The sequence below is a fragment of the Oculina patagonica genome, chromosome 3 (genome assembly GCF_052425735.1).
Source record: "Oculina patagonica isolate OP01 chromosome 3, crgOcupat, whole genome shotgun sequence".
In the NCBI taxonomy this organism is placed as follows: Eukaryota; Metazoa; Cnidaria; class Anthozoa; order Scleractinia; family Oculinidae; genus Oculina; species Oculina patagonica.
The window spans coordinates 20,140,158-20,164,745 of record NC_135760.1 but is presented as its reverse complement, the minus strand read 5'-3'; the positions used below and the strand labels follow the sequence as shown (position 1 = coordinate 20,164,745).

At 39.7% G+C, this 24,588-nt stretch overlaps 1 protein-coding gene across 1 annotated transcript in view; it reads left to right on the top strand.

Annotated features, from left to right (window-relative positions):
- The window catches only part of LOC144645256 (pre-mRNA-processing-splicing factor 8), a 44,919-nt gene extending 20,506 nt beyond the window's left edge, over positions 1-24,413 (top strand). Inside the window, exons 14-41 of the mRNA XM_078504743.1 lie at positions 1,878-2,204; positions 3,027-3,233; positions 3,663-3,826; positions 4,129-4,255; positions 4,389-4,581; positions 5,020-5,207; positions 5,769-6,007; positions 6,806-7,163; positions 7,323-7,547; positions 8,090-8,229; positions 9,371-9,457; positions 9,884-9,976; positions 11,924-12,059; positions 12,483-12,782; positions 14,175-14,321; positions 15,001-15,161; positions 15,676-15,867; positions 16,680-16,917; positions 17,563-17,691; positions 17,991-18,104; positions 18,280-18,354; positions 19,117-19,362; positions 19,884-19,930; positions 20,051-20,432; positions 21,046-21,186; positions 21,822-21,961; positions 22,640-22,842; positions 23,424-24,413. Coding sequence (XP_078360869.1) covers positions 1,878-2,204; positions 3,027-3,233; positions 3,663-3,826; positions 4,129-4,255; positions 4,389-4,581; positions 5,020-5,207; positions 5,769-6,007; positions 6,806-7,163; positions 7,323-7,547; positions 8,090-8,229; positions 9,371-9,457; positions 9,884-9,976; positions 11,924-12,059; positions 12,483-12,782; positions 14,175-14,321; positions 15,001-15,161; positions 15,676-15,867; positions 16,680-16,917; positions 17,563-17,691; positions 17,991-18,104; positions 18,280-18,354; positions 19,117-19,362; positions 19,884-19,930; positions 20,051-20,432; positions 21,046-21,186; positions 21,822-21,961; positions 22,640-22,842; positions 23,424-23,578 — 5,154 coding nt within the window. The 3' untranslated portion in view covers positions 23,579-24,413. The remainder of the gene's footprint in view (positions 1-1,877; positions 2,205-3,026; positions 3,234-3,662; positions 3,827-4,128; positions 4,256-4,388; positions 4,582-5,019; positions 5,208-5,768; positions 6,008-6,805; positions 7,164-7,322; positions 7,548-8,089; positions 8,230-9,370; positions 9,458-9,883; positions 9,977-11,923; positions 12,060-12,482; positions 12,783-14,174; positions 14,322-15,000; positions 15,162-15,675; positions 15,868-16,679; positions 16,918-17,562; positions 17,692-17,990; positions 18,105-18,279; positions 18,355-19,116; positions 19,363-19,883; positions 19,931-20,050; positions 20,433-21,045; positions 21,187-21,821; positions 21,962-22,639; positions 22,843-23,423) is intronic.
- The last annotated feature ends 175 nt before the right edge of the window (positions 24,414-24,588 follow it).

Here is a 24,588-nt window from a genome sequence, read left to right as displayed (position 1 = left end):
ACAATGGAGTAACAGTCACTATTTCAAGTGCTTTTATTGCAAAATCTGTTTCAAGAGTCATCATCAAAATGGTGAAAAATCTGAAAGAAAACGATGTGAAGTTCTTCAACCCTTGTTGTAATGAACATGCTTTTTGTAAATCGTCACGCAATCTTGTCCAAATGTTTAATCGTTTCTGCTTTTACGGACAATACGGAAGAAGTAACATCAACTCCTGTTCATACTTTAAATTTTGTGAAGCATATAACATTTATGACTGTTTCGTTTTCATCCATAATCATCCACGATGCCCCTAGCTTGCTATAAGCATTTTAAATTAAACTCCCGAACACAAACCTCTGACCAATTTTAACCGGCTTACGAAAACCGCGCAATCTGTATCACTATGCCATACGGCATTAGACTCATGTCACCCTTGGTGACCTATTTTTTGCTATTTTGGAGCAATTTCACCTGTCGCCAAAACTCCTTGGAGAGCCTCATCAATGGGGGAGGGGGGTGGGGGTGTTGGGAGCCAGAGTTGATATCTAACCCTGCTTGTTATAGCTACATGCTTGATCAGAAGAACCTGGCCTGAAAAGGATAGACTTGGTATATTTGTCTCTGATTGTGCAGTTTTTGGAATGCTTACCTTTTGAAAAGAGAAGACACAATTCAGGCCGCATGCCAAGAAAGTCCTGACTAAATAGCCCAGGGCTAGTGGATTTTATCCATCACTTGCCCAATTGGCCGTTCCGAGGTTGCCCAGGGACCTGGGGCGAGTTTTTAATTTTAAGCAATCGATAATCTGAAACCACTACATGAAAGAACTCTGTGAGATTGGTCATTTGACCATGTTTGACGCTTTTAGGATGAACAGAGACGAAGTTATGGGCATTGAAACATGGTTAAAAATCCATACAAACGTCTCTTATTTTGAGACAACATCCCCCAAAACCATATAAACTCTTGAAATTTTTATGATTTTTGTGATACTCTTTAAAATGGGTAAATATAGTGATTTTCATCTTAGTTTCTTTCAAATAATGGGTCTTTGGCAGGATTTTACAGCTGTCACAAAACGGATAAAAATTGTAAGAGTTTATATAGTTTTGGGGGATGCTGGCTTACAATTAAAGACGTTTGTATGGATTTTTAACCATGTCACCGTGATCTTTCATATGGTAGTGTCAGATTATCGATTACTTAAAATTTGAAACTCGCCCCAGTTCCTTGCGCAACCTCGGAACGGCCAATGGTCAAGTAACACTTTTCAACTTTTTTGTTCATTGATGAAGCAAGGCCACTGATAGGGGCCTTCAGCTAGTGTACAATGGTTCCAACCTTCCCAAGGGGCAAGCTGGAAAATCTGTTTTCATTACACCATGTCAATGCAGACCTATTAACAGGTTGCGGTTCCTTTGTTTACCGATTCTCTTCGGTAACATTTGGCAAACACTCTCTTCGATACCTAGGACCCAAACTTTGGAATGCTCTCACACCTAGACTAAGAAATTTACCCTCTTTAAAACAATTCAAATGCGTTATACGTGGTCGGGACCCAACTGCGCTGGCTGCAAATATCAGTGACTGTCGGGGATGCAAACTATGTCAAGAATGACTGGCAGCCAACATTACATGACATGATTTTTTTTTACTTTTAACAGAATTTTAATATATTTCTACTTAGGTTTTTTAAAATGTATATAAATATTTTCTATTTTATATATATTAATTACGTTTTTTTTAGTTAGGCAGGTTAGGTGTCCACAATTAGTAGAGGGGACTTTTCCCCTCAGCTACTACAGATTTGACATGTTAATAAAGTTGTTATTATTATTATTATTATTGTATGTATGAACAAGTCCAGTGTTAATATGAATGCAAAAATTTTTCAGGGACCAGTTGGCAAAGGACCTGGATGCGGATTCTGGGCCCCTGGTTGGAGGGTGTGGCTCTTTTTCTTGCGTGGTGTTGTGCCACTTTTGGAGCGTTGGCTAGGCAACCTTCTGGCCAGGCAGTTTGAGGGACGACACTCTAAGGGCGTGGCCAAGACTGTCACCAAGCAGCGAGTTGAAAGCCATTTTGACTTAGAGTTACGAGCTGCCGTCATGCATGACATTCTGGACATGATGCCTGAGGGTATTAAACAGAACAAGGCCCGTGTTATTCTTCAGCATCTTAGTGAAGCTTGGAGGTGCTGGAAAGCCAACATTCCTTGGAAGGTACTAGGAGATTTTTAAATACTTTTACTTGCAGTTTGTTTTTGTTTTGTTTTTTCAGACAAAACACTGTGGGTAACTTGAGAATGTGTAGGTAACAAGTGTCAATATTCAATTTGCAATATTTATTCATTTACAACTGAGTCAAAAGTTGCTTGGATGCATGCCTGATGTGTGAAGCCAGGCATCAATCTAAATCAGCATGCAGGTTTTGAATCAAGTTTTCGTTTTAATATTGAATTACTTACCGTATTTATTCGATTAAGCGCCCTGGGCGCTTATTAAATTTTTGGACCTTGAGAGTGGGCGCTTATTCGAGGTGGGCGCTTATTCGAGGCTGGGCGCTAATTAAATTTTTACGATTTTCAGCAAATGTTAAGTTTAGATTTGTAACAAAACAATAAATAATAACAAAACGTGAAGATGTACCAAAGCAGAAATTTAATTGTTCATTGAAAGTTTCTGTAAAATACTAAGAAAACTCGGTCATGGGGGAAGTCTTCTTAGTAGTACATAGCTTATTTCAATAATCAATACTCCTTTTATGGACTTTAGTTTTTTTCTTGGGTGGGGGTGGGGCGCTTATTCGAGGCTGGGCGCTTATTAACTTTTCCTACCTTAAGGGTGGGCGCTTTTTCGAGGTGGGCACTTTTTCGAGGTTGGGCGCTTAATCGAATAAATACTTTCAATAATGGAATATTGTTCAAAGCAATGAATGAAAATGAATTTGACCTGCTTTGACTGTAAGTGTAGACTTCAATGAGCCAATAACCATAGGACAGATTTAGACTGTACTTTATGTGTTAATATTTGTTTTATTGCCAGGTGCCTGGTCTTCCGACAGCAGTGGAAAACATGATTTTACGTTACGTCAAAGCCAAGGCTGATTGGTGGACAAACACAGCTCACTACAACAGAGAACGTATCCGCCGTGGTGCCACAGTGGATAAAACTGTTTGTAAGAAAAATCTGGGTCGTCTTACAAGGCTTTATCTCAAAGCTGAACAAGAAAGACAGCACAACTACTTGAAGGTGTGAATTTAATAAGAATATAAACTAAGTGTTTGAGCAGGGTAAAATTAACCTATAAGGTAATATCAATTAAGTGTGCCAAGTAGAAAATATTCTTCAATACATGTACCATTTTACTTGATATTCCAGTTGCAATAACAGAGTGACTACTTAATCCGGCCACTCAGAAAAAAATTAACCAATCAAAACATTGATAAAAAAGAAAGGATGGTCACCTTTTTTCATTAACAAACCAATAACGTTGCAGAATACAAACAGTAGTTCTACAACAAAAATTGAGACCCAACATAGTTTTGAATAGTTCTGGACCTTTCATAAAATTATTCTGAGTAAAAGAATACGTTGTGAAGGTTCTATTTTGACTTAATTTGTAGTATTTGAATTCACAGAGAAAGCATGTATCAAATCTAAAGTGTACTTGTTTTACAGGATGGTCCATACATCTCTGCTGAGGAGGCAGTCGCAATCTACACCACAACAGTTCACTGGCTGGAGAGCAGGAGGTTCTCACCTATCCCTTTCCCACCTCTTTCCTACAAGCATGACACCAAACTGCTTATTTTAGCTCTAGAGAGACTCAAGGAAGCTTACAGGTTTGTTTTATCAAAGTTGAATTCAATACAAATTACATATCAGACATTTTGTCATTATTGTGTGAATCTGAAGATCTCAAATACTTCCATTTGACTTTGAAGTAGTTTTAATTGTGCTACAACGAAAAACAGGCAACAGATCAAACCACAGGGATAATTACTATTACATCTAATTGGTTTCAAAATTTTATTTAATTTCAGTGTTTATGCTTTTCTTCATACTGGAAATATTTAGAATTTTTAAAAGAATATGGTTGAAGATCCTCACTGATTTCTATTTTAATGATGAATATTTATTGCAGTGTAAAGAGTCGTTTGAACCAGTCTCAAAGAGAAGAGTTGGGACTGATAGAACAAGCATATGACAACCCTCATGAGGCACTAAGCAGAATCAAACGTCATTTACTCACACAGAGAGCATTTAAAGAGGTAAGCACTTAAATATGAAGGCAAACTTTTACATAACTGTTTTCGGCCGTTTTGGTTCATTCAAACTGGCCTTTAAATACATGTACATTTGTACCCTGTGCTCTAAAATGAAACATCCTGGTATTTGCTATAGGTTGGAATTGAGTTCATGGACTTGTACAGCCATCTTGTTCCAGTGTATGATGTTGAGCCACTGGAGAAGATTACAGATGCCTACCTTGACCAGTATTTGTGGTATGAAGCTGACAAACGCCGTCTGTTTCCTCCGTGGGTTAAGCCTGCCGACACAGAGCCTCCACCACTGCTGACTTATAAATGGTGCCAAGGTAAGGAAAGAACTCTTGATGCTGTTTGATTTTTCACAGACAAGAAATTTTTTATCTGCCTTTTCTCAGCTAACTGGGAGGTGTAGTGGCCTAATGGTAAATGAGCTGGACCCTTGATCAAGTGGTCCAGGTTTAAGCACTGGTTGGGGTCGTTGTGTTGTTCTTAGGCATGACACTTTACTCTCATAGTGCCTCTCTCCGCCTAGGTGTATAAATGGGTACTGGTTTTATTAAGTTTAATGCTTGTGGGAACCCTATAGAGAACTATCATCCCATCAAGGGGAGAACAGAAAAACTCCTACATGTTGCTGCTTCATGCTATGGTAACCAGGATAAACTCTTGTCCAATGAGGTGGGGGGGGGGGCACTTTGGCCTGAAGCAGTCTTAAATCTTAACATAACTTACACATTAGGTAAGAAAATTTGTTTTTCTTTCAGGAATAAACAACTTGCAGGATGTCTGGGAGACATCTGAAGGAGAGTGCAATGTAATGATGGAGTCAAACTTTGAGAAGATGTACGAGAAGATCGATTTGACCTTGCTGAATCGACTTCTGCGACTGATTGTTGATCACAACATTGCTGATTACATGACAGCAAAGAACAACATTGTCATCAATTACAAGGTGTGCGTCAGTTTATCTTATCCTTTTGGACTTTATAGACAGCCTGTTGTAGTTGGAAGAGTTACAGCTTTGTTAAACTCATAGGGAACATTTACAAGTTAGAGAATACCTGTAAGGTACCGCTCAGAAATAAGCATCCATCGCATACGCACCTTATACGCACATACGCAGACGCACATAAGGACACCTCCCTATTATCAACAGTTTGCCTGGTCCAAAAGAGATAAAAAAAAATCATTTAAACTCTACCTCTGTAGTATGGACATCTTATAATATGGACACTCTTAGAATTCTGTCCATTTGGTGTCTGTATTTAAGAGGTTCAACTGTACATGTTTGTGTCTTCTAACCCTTTGTTGGCCAGTGTGACTGGACGAAGAGATCCTTCCTTGTTAAGGTCGCTGTTGTAATGGCTAATGTTGATGAGCATGCTTGATTTGAGCAATTTTTTGAGTTGAAGTTCTTGAATTATTAATAAACAATTTTGTTATTGTTTCATGTCTTTGGTAGTTTAGTTTCTAATGTAGTCACATGTCCTCTCCACCTTTTTTTCACCAACAGGACATGAATCACACCAACTCCTACGGCATCATCCGTGGTCTGCAGTTTGCGTCATTCATTGTGCAGTACTATGGATTGGTCATGGATCTTCTAGTGCTGGGTCTGCAGAGAGCCAGTGAGATGGCTGGTCCTCCACAGATGCCAAATGATTTCCTGACTTTCCAGGATGTGCAGACAGAGTCACAGCATCCCATCAGATTGTACTCCAGATATATTGACAAAGTGCACATATTCTTCAGGTAACTGTTTATGTAGGTCTTTGAGCTACAGTTTATGCTAACTAAAAAAAGCCAAGCAGAATCTGTTACTCTCCATATACTAGAGCTAGGAGTGTAACCATCATTGTAAGGCAATTGAAGGGCTCGGCCCAAAAAAAGGCGGAAGTGATTTTAACTAAAAAAAAGACATTGACAAAACGACTCAATATTTCGCAGGTGGGTTTGTTTATGTATGTGAAACATTTTACTGTATTTATTTTTTCTGGTTTTTGCTTTGTTTTCAAGAAATAACACATGCAAAAATTAAGCATGGTTTTTCAAGTCAGCATTTTTAGAAATTTCTTTTTTCCATTTTAACAAAGAAGCTACTAAAAAAAGTCGACTGGGCACAAACAAACAAACCCGCACACAAATTTTGGAGTTGTTTGTCAGTGTTCATTTTTAGCCAAAATCACTTCCGTCATTTTGCACCAAGCCCTTCAATTGTAAGTTTCCCGAATTGCAGCCCTTTGATTGCAAGTTCGACTGTTGATAATAATCGCGATAACTTTGTTAATATTGTTACCTGTATCTATAGCTACAATAGGTTTCAAATTATCTCTTGCAATCCTTTTACCTTGCTTAAAATATGCGTTTCTTTTTCTCCACCATCTGTTTTGGTCTTTGTTTTGTAAATCAGGGAAAAGATGACGCTGGTAAAAATTGATAATTGTAGCAATATAAGAAGTTCTATGTATTTACATCATGTACATGTGATAACACCCAGCCAATATGTAAATCAGGAGGTCTGTTAATGCAACAACCTTTGTTGGTTTTTAGGTTTTCCGCAGACGAAGCACGTGATTTGATTCAGCGTTATCTGACAGAGCACCCTGACCCAAATAATGAGAACATTGTGGGCTACAACAACAGGAAATGCTGGCCCAGAGATGCCCGCATGAGGCTCATGAAGCACGATGTTAATCTCGGCCGAGCTGTGTTCTGGGACATTAAGAACCGCTTGCCTAGATCTGTCACGACACTCACCTGGGATGAAAGCTTTGTGTCCGTCTACAGCAAAGACAATCCAAATCTTCTGTTCAACATGTGTGGCTTTGAATGCCGCATTCTCCCCAAGTGTCGCACAACATTTGAAGAGTTCACACATAGGGACGGTGTCTGGAACTTGCAAAATGAGGTACGTTACATGTGCAAAACTATTGTATTGGGAAGCACCCTACTTGATGATTTTGTTTTTTTCTCCTAACGTATGCGTAGCAATGTTCTAATGTTGCTGGGAGAAATCAGAGGTTGAACACTAAGAATTGTAAATTTTACTTTTGTATTGCGACCACAGGTCACCAAGGAGCGAACTGCCCAGTGTTTCCTCAAGGTGGATAACGAGTCACAACAGCGGTTCCACAACAGAGTGCGTCAGATCCTCATGGCGTCAGGTTCAACTACGTTTACCAAGATTGTAAACAAATGGAACACAGCTCTGATTGGTTTAATGACTTACTACAGAGAGTCAGTTGTCAACACTCAAGAGCTGTTGGACTTGCTAGTTAAATGTGAAAATAAGGTACTAAATAAGTTCTTCTTGTAAAGTTCTTCTAGTTCTTCTGTTTGTGTAGGATGTTTGCATGTATATATGTACTCTGCAACAAAGGGCATTTACTAAAAACCCAAAATGAAACGAAGTGAAACAACCAAAACGAAACAAATTTATGGTATTTCACTCGCTTATGGCTAGCTTTTACTGCAGTTTGCTTGTGGTAAGCTTTCACTGAGGTTAGCTTGCAGCTAGTTGCACTCTGGTTTGCTTTCAGTTAGCTTTTATTTGTTGGTAAGGTTTTGTTTTACTTTGTTCTGGTCATTTCATTTTGTTTTATTACGGGTTTTAGTACATGCCACAACAAAGCATAGAACAGGGCTTCCCTTGCCTATTATGCTTTCAATTGGCAGGAGTTGGTCAGAAGACTTTCACAGCACTGGGGTATTATGCGTAGAAAAATTCTTTGCAATGTGTTGACCACAAGGCTTTTGGTATTAGTTTTGAGTATTATGTTACCATCATGTTTGAAATAGAAGTGCAAACAATTTTTTATCATTTTTGCTTTTCAGATCCAAACACGTATCAAGATTGGTCTGAACTCTAAGATGCCTAGTCGTTTCCCTCCTGTTGTGTTTTACACTCCTAAGGAGCTGGGTGGTCTTGGTATGCTGTCCATGGGTCATGTGCTCATTCCACAGTCAGATCTTAGGTACTGTTTAACAAATAAATACTATATAATTTTATTTTCATTTTTTTTCTGTTGTTGATGTAACTGTTACAATACTTGTGGACACAAAATGCCTCTGTCTGGCCTTATACAAAAGCTCAGTCTTTCAAAATCATATGCTCTGGAGTTATGGTTTCAAGTCAAGATGTTTTCCTAAAGAGTATTTGGTCTCTTTATACTATAATCCTGCTTTCTTTAAGGGACCTTAGACGGAAAGTCACACCTTGAAATCCGTGAAATCTGCCATTTTTATGAAAAGTGAAGCAAAATCTCATCGTCTAGCCACAATTTGTGTTACTAGAAGTCTGTTGATCTTCAACAAAAAACAAAGGCATGGCTGACTAGGGTCTTTAAATTGAGTCAGTAATTGGAAGATAATAAACAATTATTGGATGAGGTTTTTGTGATATCCGGAATAATCAAGGCCGAGGTAAGTGTTATCAGCCGAAGCCTTCGGCTTCGGCTGATAACACTTACCGAGACCTTGATTATTTCAGATATCACATAAACCGAATCTAATAATTGTTTTATTATACATTGTTTTTTTTTTTCTGGAAAAGGAAGTAATTTCAACCTGTTTCAAAATTAAACTTGTGCTAATTCCGGCTGGTCGTCCTACTAAATCGTGGAATAGTTTCTTCCCAATTTTCGTTAGTCATTTTGTGTTTTCCGAAACTTTATTGTCAGCAATTTTTGAACTTTGGTCAAACTATTTCTCGGTTGAAGAAGTGAATCGACGAACTATGAATTTCCTTCGCCGCCAGATGCCTGACACATTGCTCTTGGAAATCATGCATTGCGCGCGCGACCTACAGATTAGTGAATAATCTACTAGCAGATTATTCACTAATCTGTAGGTTGCGCGGGGTTGCGCGGATTCCCAGAATTAGCTGTAGGCTCTTAGCCAATGAGAAGACAGCTAATGACTACAATGTATAATAACAGCTTTTAATTGGGAATTCAGTTTCCCCCTGCTGTTATCCTCCCACTAGTTTTTTATTGTATATTTTATCTTTTTAGTTGTAAATGTTTATTGTTTGGGAAATCTTTATAAATAAATAGATAGTAAATATTTCTACATGTAGTTACACAATTTAATCCATGTAGTGTTGTTGTTTTTCAGGTGGTCCCAACAGACAGATGCAGGGATTACTCACTTCAGATCTGGCATGAGTCATGATAAAGATCAGCTGATCCCTAACTTGTACAGGTAACACCAATCCCTTAGAGCTAAATGCCTGAACTAAGTTTACAGGGTTTCAATAAAATTTGTAGTTAGCAGCTAGTTTGAGTAAAGTAACTGACTGTTTGAAGGAATCTTTCTTATTACATCAGTTCAGGGGCAGAAAAGTAGGTGTCTTTTCTGGGCAAAAGTGGAGCAAAGTAGCCAACGCTTTTTGTCAGCCGTCGTTCCTTATTGAAAGCACTGAGTAACATGTTGAAAGTTGTTTCAGGCTCAAAGAATGAATTGCAATTCTCGTGAGTGATAATGCAACTTAAAAAAGTTCAAACCAAAATTTGTACTTTATGTACCAGTCAGCTTTTATTTGTGCAATTTGAATACGTGTTTTAACTATTGTAACCCCTAATAGCAGCTTTCAAAAAGTGATGTTGTTTTTTTGTGGGGACATTACAGGTACATCCAGCCATGGGAGAGTGAGTTCATTGACTCTCAGAGGGTGTGGGCAGAGTACGCCTTGAAACGACAAGAAGCCAATGCTCAGAACAGGTGAGTGTTAGCTTAAAATGAGGGCTTTATTATTTTGTCCATAGAACATTGGATCCTTTCTTTGTAAGGCTGGTAGTACATCCTGGGCTTTGCTTGTTACAGTGTATGCCTGCATGGATCCTGTATGTCCCCAAATCTGAGATGGTTAAAAAGCGCACTTGATTTGCTACATAACAAATGCGTGGTAAAGGTAAAGAATCCGATCCAAACAACCCATTGGTCAATGCATCGACCGACAGTTGGCCAATACAAGGCCGACAGTTGACCGGCGCATCAGCAACTATTATATTTCACAGACTCCGTTCGAAATATACGAGACAACAAATGGTAGGAATTTCCCAGTTAGTGCTTCAAACCACTTTTTAACGCTAAAAATACAAGGGGTACCCCCTTAAAAGCAAAACAAGGGCCTGGGTCTACCCATTAGGCCCTGGTGCCTAGGTCCCGCGGACTCTAATATATATAAATATATATGTACGTTCCATGTTTGGATGATGTATATATATATATATTTTTTTTTTTTCAAAAGTTAGTATCCACAAATTTGGGGAAAGAGGATAATGGTTTCCAAAAGGTTGACTTGGAAGTGAGTCGAACAGACCATGATCATCACTGTAATACTACTAAAGTTTGCAGCTTTGTCAGATATGTCTTATCAGACTCTGTTTCTAAATGGTCTCTACGAGTGCCATCACTATAAGACTGCATTAAGTTACCAGCTTCTTAAGATGTCTATCAGACTCTGTTTGTTCCTTAATAAGCTCGACGGGTGCCTAAAATAGGCTCTACAGGTGCCTGAATAGGCTCTATTGGTGCCTGAATAGGCAATATTGGTGCCTGAATAGGCAATATTGGTGCCTGAATAGGCTCTATTGGTGCCTGAATAGGCTCTATTGGTGCCTCAATAGGCTCCACAGGTGCCTGAACGGGCGCAGCAGAAGTCCAAATGACTTATCGGTCGCCAAAGGTTCACTGAACTTTTGTCCTGACGAGTCATTAGCTATAATCTACAGATCATCAGACTGTACTTGTTCGCAGCGAATACTGGCTAAAATGAACGGGACTCCAAAGAGTCTATTCGCTCGTAAAGACTCTCGGTCGAGAGAAGAATCTCCTGAAGAGTATCATCGTCTTCTAGGTGAAAGGTCTTTGCGTCGTTTGGCAGGACCATTCATCACGTATTTCAGGCAGATGCCGAAACAGTTTCAGCGGGAAGATGGCGAGCAGCAACAAGTCCTTCTACGCGACTTTGTGTTGCCAAATGGATATCATCAGCGATGCAATATATCTGAAGAGCGACAAAATATCGCTAAAAAGAAACCTACTGTGCCAAAAATCACAGAGGAATAGCCTGAAAAGGTAAAAAATGAGCAAAAATGCAAGATAAAAGGCAAATACTTACCGTAGGGTTTGAAGCACAAGGAAAAAAGCCAGCGAAGGATCATGGGTCTGCGGGACCTAGGCACCAGGGCCTTATGGGTAGACCCAGGCCCTTTTTTTTGCTTTTAAGGGGGTACCCCTTGTATTTTTAGCGTTAAAAAGTGGTTTGAAGCACTAACTGGGAAATTCCTACCATTTGTTGTCTCATATATTTCTCACTTCGTCTGTTTATATAATCTGAATTATTACTTCAGGCCGCTTGGCGGCCCTAGTATAATTCTCATTTTTCACCGCATGATATACCAAGGATAAATGGTGTGTGGGTGGTATGATGGGGGTGTGTTAGTGGTACCTCGGTAGTGTGTCGGCCAATGCGTCGGTGGTGTTGGTGGCATCAGTAGTGTGTCAGCTGACACACTAACAAATGCTCATCTTTTACCTCTGCTAGGAGGCACCAAATGTCTAATGCAGACAAATTCCTTCCGGTTCCGCTTTCCATATTTAAGTCTTTGAACTGTTGACTGAAGGAAGTCTTTGCTGTAAAGTTTTTGTTTGTTCTGTTTGCAGACGTTTGACCCTGGAAGATTTGGAGGACTCATGGGATCGTGGAATCCCTCGTATCAACACCTTGTTTCAAAAAGACAGGCACACGCTCGCCTATGACAAGGGATGGAGAGTGAGAACAGATTTCAAACAATATCAGGTAAACTAGAGTCTGCTAAGTTGTTTAATTTGAGGGTGATAAAATGATGGAGATAAAAAAAAAGAAAAGGAATAGTGATTCCGTTCACTTGAATAACAGTTAACAAACCTTTTAAGATGGAATCCGCCAAAAATTAGAAAAAATTATGTACCAAAATTATTTACATCTTATAGCAAACTTCTGTGTCGATGTTTCAAACATCTTATCAAAAGAAATCATTTCTAACAACACCAAACATGGAAAACAAATTTTGAAGTTCCACTGAATTTCACTGAATCGCTTAAAAGATGATTTTTACAAAATACCTACAAATGAGATTTTACTTGTAGTGTACGGAAATAAGTGACAAAAAGGGTATTAATGTGAATTGGTAAGGATAAGTTATGAATTTATCGCTAATACATATTGATTTTACTGTTTAAGGTTCTCAAACAGAATCCTTTCTGGTGGACACATCAGCGACATGACGGCAAACTGTGGAACCTGAACAACTACCGAACAGACATGATCCAAGCCCTTGGTGGTGTGGAGGGCATTCTGGAACACACGCTCTTTAAAGGAACTTACTTTCCCACATGGGAAGGTCTGTTCTGGGAGAAGGCCAGTGGATTTGAGGAATCCATGAAGTACAAGAAACTGACCAATGCTCAGCGCTCTGGGTTGAATCAAATTCCTAACAGAAGATTCACGCTTTGGTGGTCACCGACTATCAACAGGGCTAATGTAAGAGGACTTTCCTTTTTCCTATCAGTGCTCGACACTAACGCTAGTACACTAGCCCAGGACTAGTAAAATTTCATGCTTGGCTAGTAAAAGTACTTTCCTACTAGCCCATAGACTAGTAAGATTCGTGGAAAAATAAATCAACTACAACTCTATAACTTGGGAAGTTTTTCTCCCAGAAACCTTCATCAGGATCTAGTTTCCATAGCTTGAGTAATTTAAACCAGAGCGCTTGCGACCCACATCGCATACGGATTTATATCGTACGATCAACTCGCAAACCTGACGCCATCTTGGAAAAGACCCTCTGTCCTCGCTTCCATGACACCCAAAAGGGACCTGGGAGAGAGCCATAATAAGTCGGCCATCTTGGGGTTTTCGCACGAGCTTTTGTAGCACTTTACCTACAAGAAAACCGCCTTCAAGGGCCGATAATCGTGAGCCAGATTTACATTGTTCACCAGAGGACCACACACAGCATGAAGAGAAAAAGAAGTGTGATCCACGGTCAAGAAATTCTTAACCGAGTTGGATGATAGCATCGTTGCTGCGTCTCAGTGAAGGAAAGATGTACTTGTGTGGACTCAAACAAATATAGTGCTAAGAGATTAGCTGATTCAAACTTGGCTGTTTTTATTTTTTTTTTTAAGGGGGAGGGGGGGGGGGGGGGCTAGTGACTTGTCCTTATGGGCTAGTGATTATTTGTACCTACTAGCCAATTGCCTAGTATCCAAAAAAGTTAGTGTCGAGCACTGCCTATTTTTTAGATATCTTCTTCCTTTTTTTAGATACTTTATTTAATGTGGAAGTCCACTTAACTAAAAGCTACTTTACAGGAAGCCCAGTAAACGAAAGTAAACAAAATGAACAAAAGGGAAGGTAAAACAGTAAATTTGTACACATAAATTCAAATGTATTGAAAAAGAACGATTTATTCCATAAACGCAACGGAATTTATGACAATATTCATTTGCTCTTCGACTCGAACGTCAAGCAAACGTTTCTTTTTCACAACATGTCATCACTTGGACTTAGTCTCCACTCAGTAAATACAAAACGCGCCTTGCACAAAATGAACATAAAATTTCAGTTCGGAACATGTATCTACAAGGATAACAATCGACTAATTAACAAGATGTAATAATGTAATTTGAGTACCACTGCAAAATCTAAAAAATCTAAAAAAAAGAAACTTGCAGGGCCATATTGAATTTCACAGAGTGGCTCTTTATCCACTTTTTCCAGATTAAATTGGAATTTGGACATTAATGTTAAATTCCAAACAGTTTTGTGCTATTTCTACATTTGACAACTGTTTTGTTCTCAGATGCTTGTTACAAGTATTTCTTGTTTATTCATTGCTCATATTTTTTTTCCTTTTACTGTTTTCAGGTTTACGTTGGTTTCCAGGTTCAGCTTGACTTGACAGGAATCTTCATGCACGGCAAGATTCCAACACTGAAGATCTCACTCATTCAAATCTTCAGAGCTCACTTGTGGCAGAAAGTCCATGAGAGTGTTGTCATGGACTTGTGTCAGGTACAGTAAATAACTTAAGATTGCATTCTGTCAGAGTTCAGTGTCTTACTAGTAAGGTAGAGCAGAATTCAATTGAGTGTCGTAAAACCAAAACCAAAGTAATTACTCTGGCCAATCACAAAGGACACAGACAATCCAGTGAACCAATCAAAACTCGAAGCAAATACATGTAGCTGGCACAAAGTACAGGAAAACGTGCGCAAGCGAGTCATGATTGGTTTTGGTTTTACTCCTGATTGGCTGAGAAAGTGGCGCGAGATTTTTAAGCCAATCACTAAGTGTAGTAATGCAGAACTAAAGCAAACGCAATAGACCATTTTACAGTTGTCTGCTTAGTGACACCTGGCCTTTGAATGGAAGTGAGGCTGGAGGTGACCTTGTTTTGATACAGACCTCACTGCTTTTGTTTTGTAAATCATGTTGTTTTGATGCTAATTAGTTTGCATTTACATGATAAAGCAGGAAGGTTTGTATCAATGCAAGGTCACCCTCAGCCTCACTACCATTCAAAGGCCAGGTCACTTGGCAGGCAACTGTAAAATGGACTATTTACTTAAAACCGCTCTAGCAGCATTGTGACACTGGCTTGGCGACTGTCCAAGTCCAATAAACTAACCATTAGATTGCTGCATTTCAACTTTGTAGTACCAATGGCTGATTGTAATCATTACTATTTTAGGTGTTTGACCAAGAACTGGACGCTCTTGAGATAGAGACAGTACAGAAGGAGACCATTCATCCCCGTAAGTCGTACAAGATGAACAGCTCATGCGCCGATATCCTGTTGTTTGCTGCGTACAAGTGGAACGTCTCCAAACCTTCCCTGCTGGCTGATTCCAAGTATGTCTGAGTTCATTAATAGAATTTGTTATGTATAATAGAATGCAGTCAACCTAAAAGTGTCTTCCATCCTTGCGTGAAGGTTTGGTGTCTGTTTTGAAGCAAAAGTTGTTGTGGAGAGAAACTGTATGTTTAACTAGTGTGAACTAAATGTATGTGCACTTGTATTTTGGTTAACTCCAGAAATAGGTTTTGTCATTATAAGGAATTTCTTATGAAATGAGGCAGCACTTCACCTACTTAAAAGATACTTCCTGTCAGTTATAAGAAATAGCTCAGGACTAACGAGCCATAATGATTGTATGCCAACCATTAATTCTTATTGGATAGTTTTTCCCACTCAAAAAACTGAACTTTTGTTGAAAAGCGTGATCGATACAAACACTCAAAGTAATTATGCCGAAGTACTCCGTGCTGCTTTTGTGCCTTTTGTTATAACTGTGGATCAGTAAATCAGGATATCTTGTTGTTGCTGTTAAATTTTATGCTTAACAAGTTTGTTAATCCTTTGCAGTGACATCATGGACAGCACCACGACCCAAAAGTACTGGGTCGACGTACAGCTCCGCTGGGGAGACTACGACTCCCATGACATTGAGAGATATGCTCGCGCAAAGTACCTTGACTACACCACTGACAACATGAGTATCTACCCCTCCCCTACTGGGGTGCTCATCGGCATTGATTTGGCCTACAATCTTCACAGGTAAGAAGAGTGTTGACTTGGACTGGAGAGAAGAGGTGCATGAGAACCCAAACTAAAATTGAAACAAGTTTTATTATACTTCCTTCTGAACGATTAATATGAAACAGAAACTACACAGGAATTCCTTATTATAGGAAATTAACACTTGTGTTAATTAAGGTATTTGAAATTAACGCGACTTAAATTAATGCGAATTGAAGGAAAAATTACTTCCCACTGAAGGAAATTAACGCGAAAAAGGGGATAACATTTCAAATTGAAGGAAATTAACACGAAGTATACGAACACAACAGGAACAAGTTTATTTCACACTTGTAGACGTATAATCTTAACCACAAACAATGTTCGTGGCACTTTGCCCAAACAAGCATTCTTTACAGTATCAGTGACACCGGCAGATTTCCGCCCTGATAAAATAGGGCTTTTTCGTAGGAGTCAAGAACGACTGGACTGTATCGAGAAATTGAGGCCAAAATAATGGAAATTATGGTCATGGAAATTAACGCTCCACTAAATTAACGGCGCGGAAATTAACGCGACTTAAACAATTGCGATATTTTAAATTCGCGTTAATTTCATGAACCGTTAATTTCCTATAATAAGGTACAACTGATCTATGCTGCCAAAATACATTTTGATGGAATTTTTAAATTTTTCTCGCCTTCCTTGTTAAAAGTGCACTGTTGGGAGAAATAAGTTAGTGATCTCTTGTGTAAATTGCATCTGGGTTAAAAGATATACTTGTTTGCAATAATCTCAGTCAGGTAAGAGTAGCCTAGGTCTCTAAACAATATTTTCTTCTTTTCTTACAGCGCCTTTGGTAACTGGTTCCCTGGCGTGAAACCTCTCATCCAACAGGCCATGGCTAAGATCATGAAAGCCAATCCAGCCTTGTATGTTTTGAGAGAACGAATCAGGAAAGGTCTTCAGTTGTACTCCAGTGAACCTACAGAGCCTTATCTGTCCTCACAGAACTATGGAGAACTTTTCTCCAACCAGATCATCTGGTTTGTGGATGATACCAATGTGTACAGAGTCACCATTCACAAGGTAAGGCAAGGTGTTGATGTTATGTTACGAAGTCACTGCTTGTTGAACGAGTTGGGCTGTTTTTGTGATGATTCCACAAGGCAGAGGCAGGAAAGTTAAACAAGTTATGGATATCTTTTGACTAGTTTTCCAGACCTGGAGAAGGTCTCGAATTTAACTGTGGTATATGAACCCGCTCTTAACATAAATTCAAGTCGATGAAACCTAAAACATGGCTTGAAAAAAAAATCCTGGAAAAAGTCTTGAATTTTGCATTCAAAGTTATGTGCGAACCCTGTTCAAATAATGGCTTCATATTGTAATTGATTAGTCCGAGACTATAGGCTGTCGCATTAAATTATACTAAACAGGTTGCACACGTTATACGGGATTTAAAGCGTTAAATGACATGTAAATTTCCGTAAGAATGTTTAACTTTTTGGATTTCCCCTATAATGTTTCTACACTTAATTTGATGAACACTCATGAATCCTGGGGTCAGTATAAGAAATCCCCTTACTGGTTTTCAAACATCTCCCCTGATTCGTATTGAAAGAGCATTGATTTTCGTCAAGACGCTCAATTTGTACTTAATTTAACAGCGTTCACGAAAATACTTCTAAGTATTGCTAAGTAGTGTTCAAAACGTCTCTGTGTTCTTTTCAGACATTTGAAGGTAACTTGACTACGAAGCCAATCAACGGCGCCATTTTTATCTTCAATCCTCGCACGGGACAACTTTTCCTTAAGATCATCCACACGTCTGTGTGGGCGGGACAGAAGCGTTTAGGACAGGTACGTTGTGTTATACTATACAGAGTGTCGCCTAGTCAGGTTAGGTAAGACTGTTGGAGGGTCTTGTAACTTTGAACAAATAGTGTTTGTAAGGACAACATTTATGAACTCAACTACAAAATGATAAAGGTTTTGTGTTCCTACAAAGTTTCAAAATAACGAGGTATTTATCACGATTACTGTACTGTGCGGTAGGACAAGGGTTCATTTCTTACTAGGAGAACGTGGAATTCTCTCTCTCTCTCTCTTTCGAGTAGCTTGCTTACTGACGAACCTATTTTTTTCATTGTTGTGTTTAGTTGGCCAAATGGAAGACAGCTGAAGAAGTCGCAGCCTTGATTCGTTCATTGCCAGTTGAGGAGCAGCCTAAACAGATCATTGTAACAAGAAAGGGAATGCTTGACCCTCTGGAGGTATAGTGATTATAGTAACAAAAAAAAACAACGAATTACTTCGTTTCTATGTAACTTCCTTTAAACGTTACTATGTTGAAATGTTCTCACTTGAGAGTGGTGTACTAGGCTTTGTTTGATGTTTTGTTTACTCCTTGTCTCAATTCAAACTAACAAACATTTCTTTGTGTTACAGGTCCATTTGTTGGATTTCCCTAACATCGTTATCAAGGGTAGTGAACTGCAGCTTCCTTTCCAAGCCTGCTTGAAGGTTTGTTTTTACCACCACCCAGCATGAATGCTTACTGTTAGTAGGGAAAAGCAGATAGTTTGAACTAAGAACTCGTCATTCATAAGTCTGGCCTTACAGAGAAAACTAATTCGTATTGGTCATGACTGTAAGACAAAAGTCCATTTGCCAGTTTTGAAACTAGAAAAACTTATCCCTCACTTCTGCTGATTTGGTAATACGTAAATTTTCCATGCCTTCTTGCTTCCTTGCTTGAAAGACAGAACTGCGTCCACCGCAGTAGTTTGAGTGTGAACTGACCAGCCAGGCCAGCAGTACGTGGCAGAATCGGTTTTAGTATCTCCCATGCTCGTAACAACTTCTCATAAGCCATTTTATTAGCAAAAGCGCAACTAAAAAAATGAGTTAAAATGGAGATTGCTACTGTTTTTATTAGGTTATTGGCCCGTTAGCTTTCTAGTGGTACTTTACATCACTTTCTGTTGAAGGACAATCACTCAACTGAGAGAACAGTAAAACAAGTTTATAATTAGCCCATTCCAGGCGTTCAGTTAGTGGGAAACGGTGCGAAGAATAGCGAGTGACAGATGAAAATGGCGAGCGAAAAGATAAGGAGGTCCATATTTTTCGCTCGTCGTATTCTTTTCAAGCCATTCCCCACTAACCGAACGCCTGGAACAGGCTAATTTGCAACAAATCAAACAATAATCGTGCATATTTTAATTCACGCCGCTTGGAGCAAACTTTGATGTTAACTGCACTGTGGTTATTTCCTCTATACAGGTGGAGAAGCTTGGAGATATGATCTTGAAAGCTACCGAACCACAGATGGTGTTGTTCAACCTGTACGACGATTGGTTGAAGACCATCTCATCATACACGGCCTTCTCACGTCTGATCCTCATTCTCCGAGCCTTGCACGTGAATGCCGACCGTACAAAGGTCATCCTCAAACCGGACAAGACTACCATTACTGAACCACATCACATCTGGCCTACCCTGACCGACGAGGAATGGGTACCAGTTGAGGTATGTATACGCGTTTCACCGTTGGGAAAGTGTAGTTACTTTTATGCTTACAGGGCTCGAGACTAACGGAAGCCAACAAGACACAGGCTAGTAGAAATACAGTCGTAGGTTTTGGGCTTTCACTAGCCAAAAATGGGTAGTGAAAATTTTAGGCATTTTAGCGGAAAGAAATCGCAAATTGAATTAGCGGGACTAAAACATGAACTCATGTTGTGGAAGTTGAAATCCATTTGATTCTGCATCTTCCACCTTGGTAAAAGGAAAAGGAAAAAAATGCAAAACCATGCTTGAAAGTTCTGGCTAGTAGAAAATTGGTTTTGGCTAGTGAATTCAAAGGTGTCACTAGCCATAAGGCTGTTGTAGTTAAAAAAATGTTATTCTCGAGCCCTGTCAGCTTTCCAAAGACATTTTGCTTTTTTCGCTACTTCGCTCGCTCACCCGTTTGTTCGTTTACTCGCTCGTTCGTTCTGCTCATGAATATCCCTCTTACAACTTGGCTGACTGTTATTTTCTTTATATAGGTTGCTCTGAAAGATCTTATCTTAGCTGACTACGGCAAGAAGAACAAGTGAGTTCACCTTACCATATTTTGTCTGCTTTAAAACACCTTTAAACTTTGTTATCGCCTTGCATACTAACCGCACCTTTCCCTGGTCTAATAGCACCGTGCTTTTCTTCTCTTTTCCAGCGTGAACGTAGCTTCCTTGACCCAGTCCGAGATCCGCGACATCATCTTAGGTATGGAAATCTCAGCACCCTCACAACAGAGGCAGCAGATAGCAGAAATCGAGAAGCAGACCAAGGAACAGTCGCAGCTGACAGCTACCACCACTCGCACCACTAACATCCACGGAGACGAGATCATCGTGTCCACTACCTCCAACTACGAGACGCAGACGTTCTCGTCCAAGACGGAGTGGCGAGTCAGGGCGATCTCCGCGACAAACCTGCATCTCAGGACCAATCACATCTACGTGTCTTCTGATGATATCAAGGAGACTGGGTTCACGTACATTCTGCCCAAGAATATTCTGAAGAAGTTCATCGTGATTTCGGACTTGCGAACACAGGTAAAGAAATGATTGGTTAATGCTCTGCAAGCTTGTCTTTCTATTGGCAGGCGCGCATTGTACTGTAAGGATATGCTTATTTTGATGTGACATTTCCTTGAATGTGTAATAAAGTCGCTTGACTTGCACTTAAATTGTAGCTAATAGAACCACGGTAACAATTGTCCTAACGGCCAAAATTCTCCTGTATGTACAGCGGCATACCGACCCTCTACAAGAACAGATGTCTGCAAAAACTCTTACCATTTTTTGCCGTGTTTCCCTGTCGTGAGCTTAGCGCGTGATTTGTGAAGCAAAGGGAGCGAATGTGAATGTTTTGCAATGTTTCCATTCACTCTTTCTGCAAAATAAAACTTTGACCACCAAAATCCTGCGAGTTTTTCCGTCTCCAAGAAGAGTATGTAAAAACGTTTGCAGCCTTTTAAGCTTTGTACCTCTCGTTCTCGATTTAATTCTTTGACTATCTAGGTTATACTTGGCTTTATCAGACTAATCATAGCATTTACCTGGCTCGTCACACAACGATTTCCTTCCACGAGTAAAGAAAGCACTGCGTGACAAAGCTAATAAGGCCTATGAAGGAGATTTACTTATGGTATGGTGTTTTTTTCAGATCGCAGGTTACCTGTACGGAGTGAGTCCGCCTGATAACCCTCAAGTGAAGGAGATCCGTTGTATTGTGCTGGTGCCACAGTGGGGCACCCACCAGACTGTGCACTTACCAAACATGCTACCACAGCATGACTACCTGAAGGTAAAAACTGGAGCGAGAAACGGATTACAAGAATAATAATTGATATTTAAACAGGGTGACCCTTTCAGCTGCAGGACTAGTATCAACGGGGGCCCTGAAACACATATCCAGTCATATTTCATAGCACAAAATAAGACAACTAGATTGCTGTAACTTAAGTTCACCATCTTTTATTTAGTTATACAGTGAAATCTCGAACCCTCGATTTTTGATCTACCCGATTCCCCTTGGATTTGCTTTACTTAGTCGAAAACTGCGCGAACTCCCCGACTTCTCGAACTAATTTGTTTCCCTCCGAGGTTCGAAATTGTTCAATTGTCAGTCTCCTAGACAGGAATATTCACTTATTGGAATCGGATAGAGCATTTAATCGAGGAATGGCAGACCCCGCTTCCCCGCCGGCTTAATTTATTCCATGGAATATTCATTACTTACCATCTTTTTACCATTTTTGTATTGCATGGCAAGCTGACAGATGATGGGAGTGAAAATAATCGTCAATTTGGCGATATTGCTTGTTTGTACTTAATTCTCTGGGCTATCGTTACAACAAATATGTGGTAATAAGTAGTTTTAACAGTAACTTGGCAGGCTAAACTCCTTCTCACACGTTGTTTTTCTGCGCACGTTTGTAGGAAATGGAACCTCTAGGTTGGGTTCACACTCAGCCGAACGAACTTCCTCAGCTTTCTCCGCAAGACGTCACAACACACGCCAAGATCATGGCGGACAATCCGTCATGGGACGGCGAGAAAACGGTCATCATTACATGCAGGTAAGCACTGTGCTTTGACACTTAAGACGAATTCCGCTGAAAGTTCGAGCAATTAGTGCAAAAATTAAGTACCAAAAAATCTACTCATAGCACGGCAACATTTTGTATACTATTTAAAAGATCTTACTAAAATTCATTTCTGTTAATGACCCCGTGATAAAATTCTAAAGCATCCTCGAGAAAATTGAAGTCGAACCACGTAAAAATGTTTAAAACGCGTGCCATTTTGTTTTGAACTGGTTTAACACGTCTGTTTTAACTGAAATACAGGTACCGTATTTTCTCGATTAAACGCCGGTCCCCGAGTTTAACATGCTTTAAAAATAATGTCTAAATATATTGCTGTCAAAAATAATGAATAAAAATCATTTCTGAGAAAAATAGGGCTTGAACAAACTCCTAGAATCAAATAAGCGCCGGCTCTATCGGGCCAAGTTTGAAATAAACGCCGGAGGCGTTTAAACGAGAAAATACGGTAATTTCAAATCCAGTTTTCTCTCGCGGGGTCAGCTTGAGTATTAAAGTTTTGGCAGGTTTTTGTTAGCTGTACTCAAAATGTTACCATGCTATGAAATCTCTTTGGTAACTTTATTTTTGCCTGTATTGCTCGCCTGTTAAGCGAAAACCATCTTAATAATGAAGCTTAATTTATTAACTTTATCCATTGTTTTGTTTCAGTTTTACTCCTGGTTCTTGTTCACTGACGGCCTACAAACTGACCCCCTCGGGTTACGACTGGGGCCGGAATAACAAGGACACTGGGAACAATCCCAGGGGTTACCTCCCATCGCACTACGAGAAAGTACAGATGTTACTGTCGGATCGTTTCCTTGGATTTTTTATGGTACCCACCCAAGGCTCCTGGAACTTCAACTTCATGGGTGAGTTTTGCTGAATTGTTTGTTGTTCAGAGTCATGATTTCAAAAGTGAAAACATCAACGCAAAAATCCTCCTTTTTTATGGGTCTATAAGGTCATCCTCGCTGTTCAAAGGCAAGTTGCCAGGTTTAAGCATTTATGACGGCAAAGGAAACCGATATCACCCTACAAAATATTTTGAATTCGTTTTGCACTGGGTTTTTTTCTTACTTGCTATTAGCCAACGCTTCAAACGTTAATTTGTTAAGGCCTGGCAAAACGAGGAAACATGTTTCTAGAAACAGTTGTATCGCGCCCATGTTTCCCCAATGTTTCCCAGTATGCCATACGGAAAGCATTGTTTCCAGCGTCAATTTTTGTTCCATGAAGTAAAATTTGCTTCTGCTGCACCGCAGAATATTCCGTGTTTTCGCGCGGCATTGAACCATGACAAAACAAGGAAACAATTATGGAAACATATTTCCTCGTTTTGCCAGATATTTTACCTAAAATTGCGCTGACTTCACAGCATCAGGAAGATACGACATTTATTGACTTGACCATGTGTGAAATACTTACTTTGATCACCCTGCTTGTTTTACAGGTGTTCGCCACTCGCCTAACATGCGTTACGAGCTCCAGCTGTCCAACCCCAAGGAGTTTTATCACGAAGTTCACCGTCCCTCACACTTCCTGAACTTCAGCACCATGGAAGATGTGGAAGTTATCGGCGCCGATAGAGATGACATGTTCTCCTAACTTGTCAGCAATTTGTAAAATCATGCGTTCCAGTCTTAAAGACTATTGACCGCTGTAAAGAAGGTTCTTCAATCAGACTTCGAAGGGGGGCGGGAATTCCTCTGAGTGACTGGCATCGCGTGTTGCTACTTAAAAAAGGCGGGAATTTCAATACCCTTAGCGACGGTCTCCCCGGATTTCCCGCGTGTTGAAAAGGAGCGAAACCGCCATTACCCAGTCCCTTCTCCTCTGCAAAGTAACGCCTGCATGTTATTTCATACAAGCCTTATAATGATGTACAATACATCCGGTCTTCAGTACAAGCTTGAAAGTTTATCAAGCCAAGGTTATATGCGTTATATGCGCGCTTAAAAGGCGGGAAACCGCCATTACCTAGGGCGTTCTCCACTGCAAAGTAACGCCTGCATGTTATTTCATACAAGCCTTATAATGATGTACAATACATCCGGTCTTCAGTACAAGCTTGAAAGTTTGTCACGCCAGGGTTATATGCGTGCATGACTGTCGTGGAAAACAAAAACTATGTGTTCTGTTACGATAAGCAACCTTCTGTCAAGGTTTAGGAAAGATTTAATCTCTACGTTTAAATAACTAACGTTACAACTGCTGCAATGGGTTTTTTCTAATATTTCTAACTTAAATCAAACTAGCTTTGCCAAGGGAGCGTATTGTCTTTGTGTTTGTGTCGAAAGTGTTTCTTTTTTGTATATATTTAGAAAATAGCTTCCCGAACAAGTTTTTATAGTCGTAAAAGTATTGTGGACCATAAGATACGAGGTTGTTCCGTATCTTTGTTTTGTAGTGCTCTGAGTAAAATAAAGATGCCCTCCATTTATATTTCGCCTTCGAAATATTTTAATTTGGTGCTATTGGTAGTTTTAGTTTAGCTTGGCGCGTTTCGATATTGCCGTGTACCAACCTTGTTACGCAAACTCCCCTTTTTGTCGCTCACTCTTAGAACATTGTTGGGGGAGAAAAGTGTGACGGGCCATATGTGAATATTTCTGCAA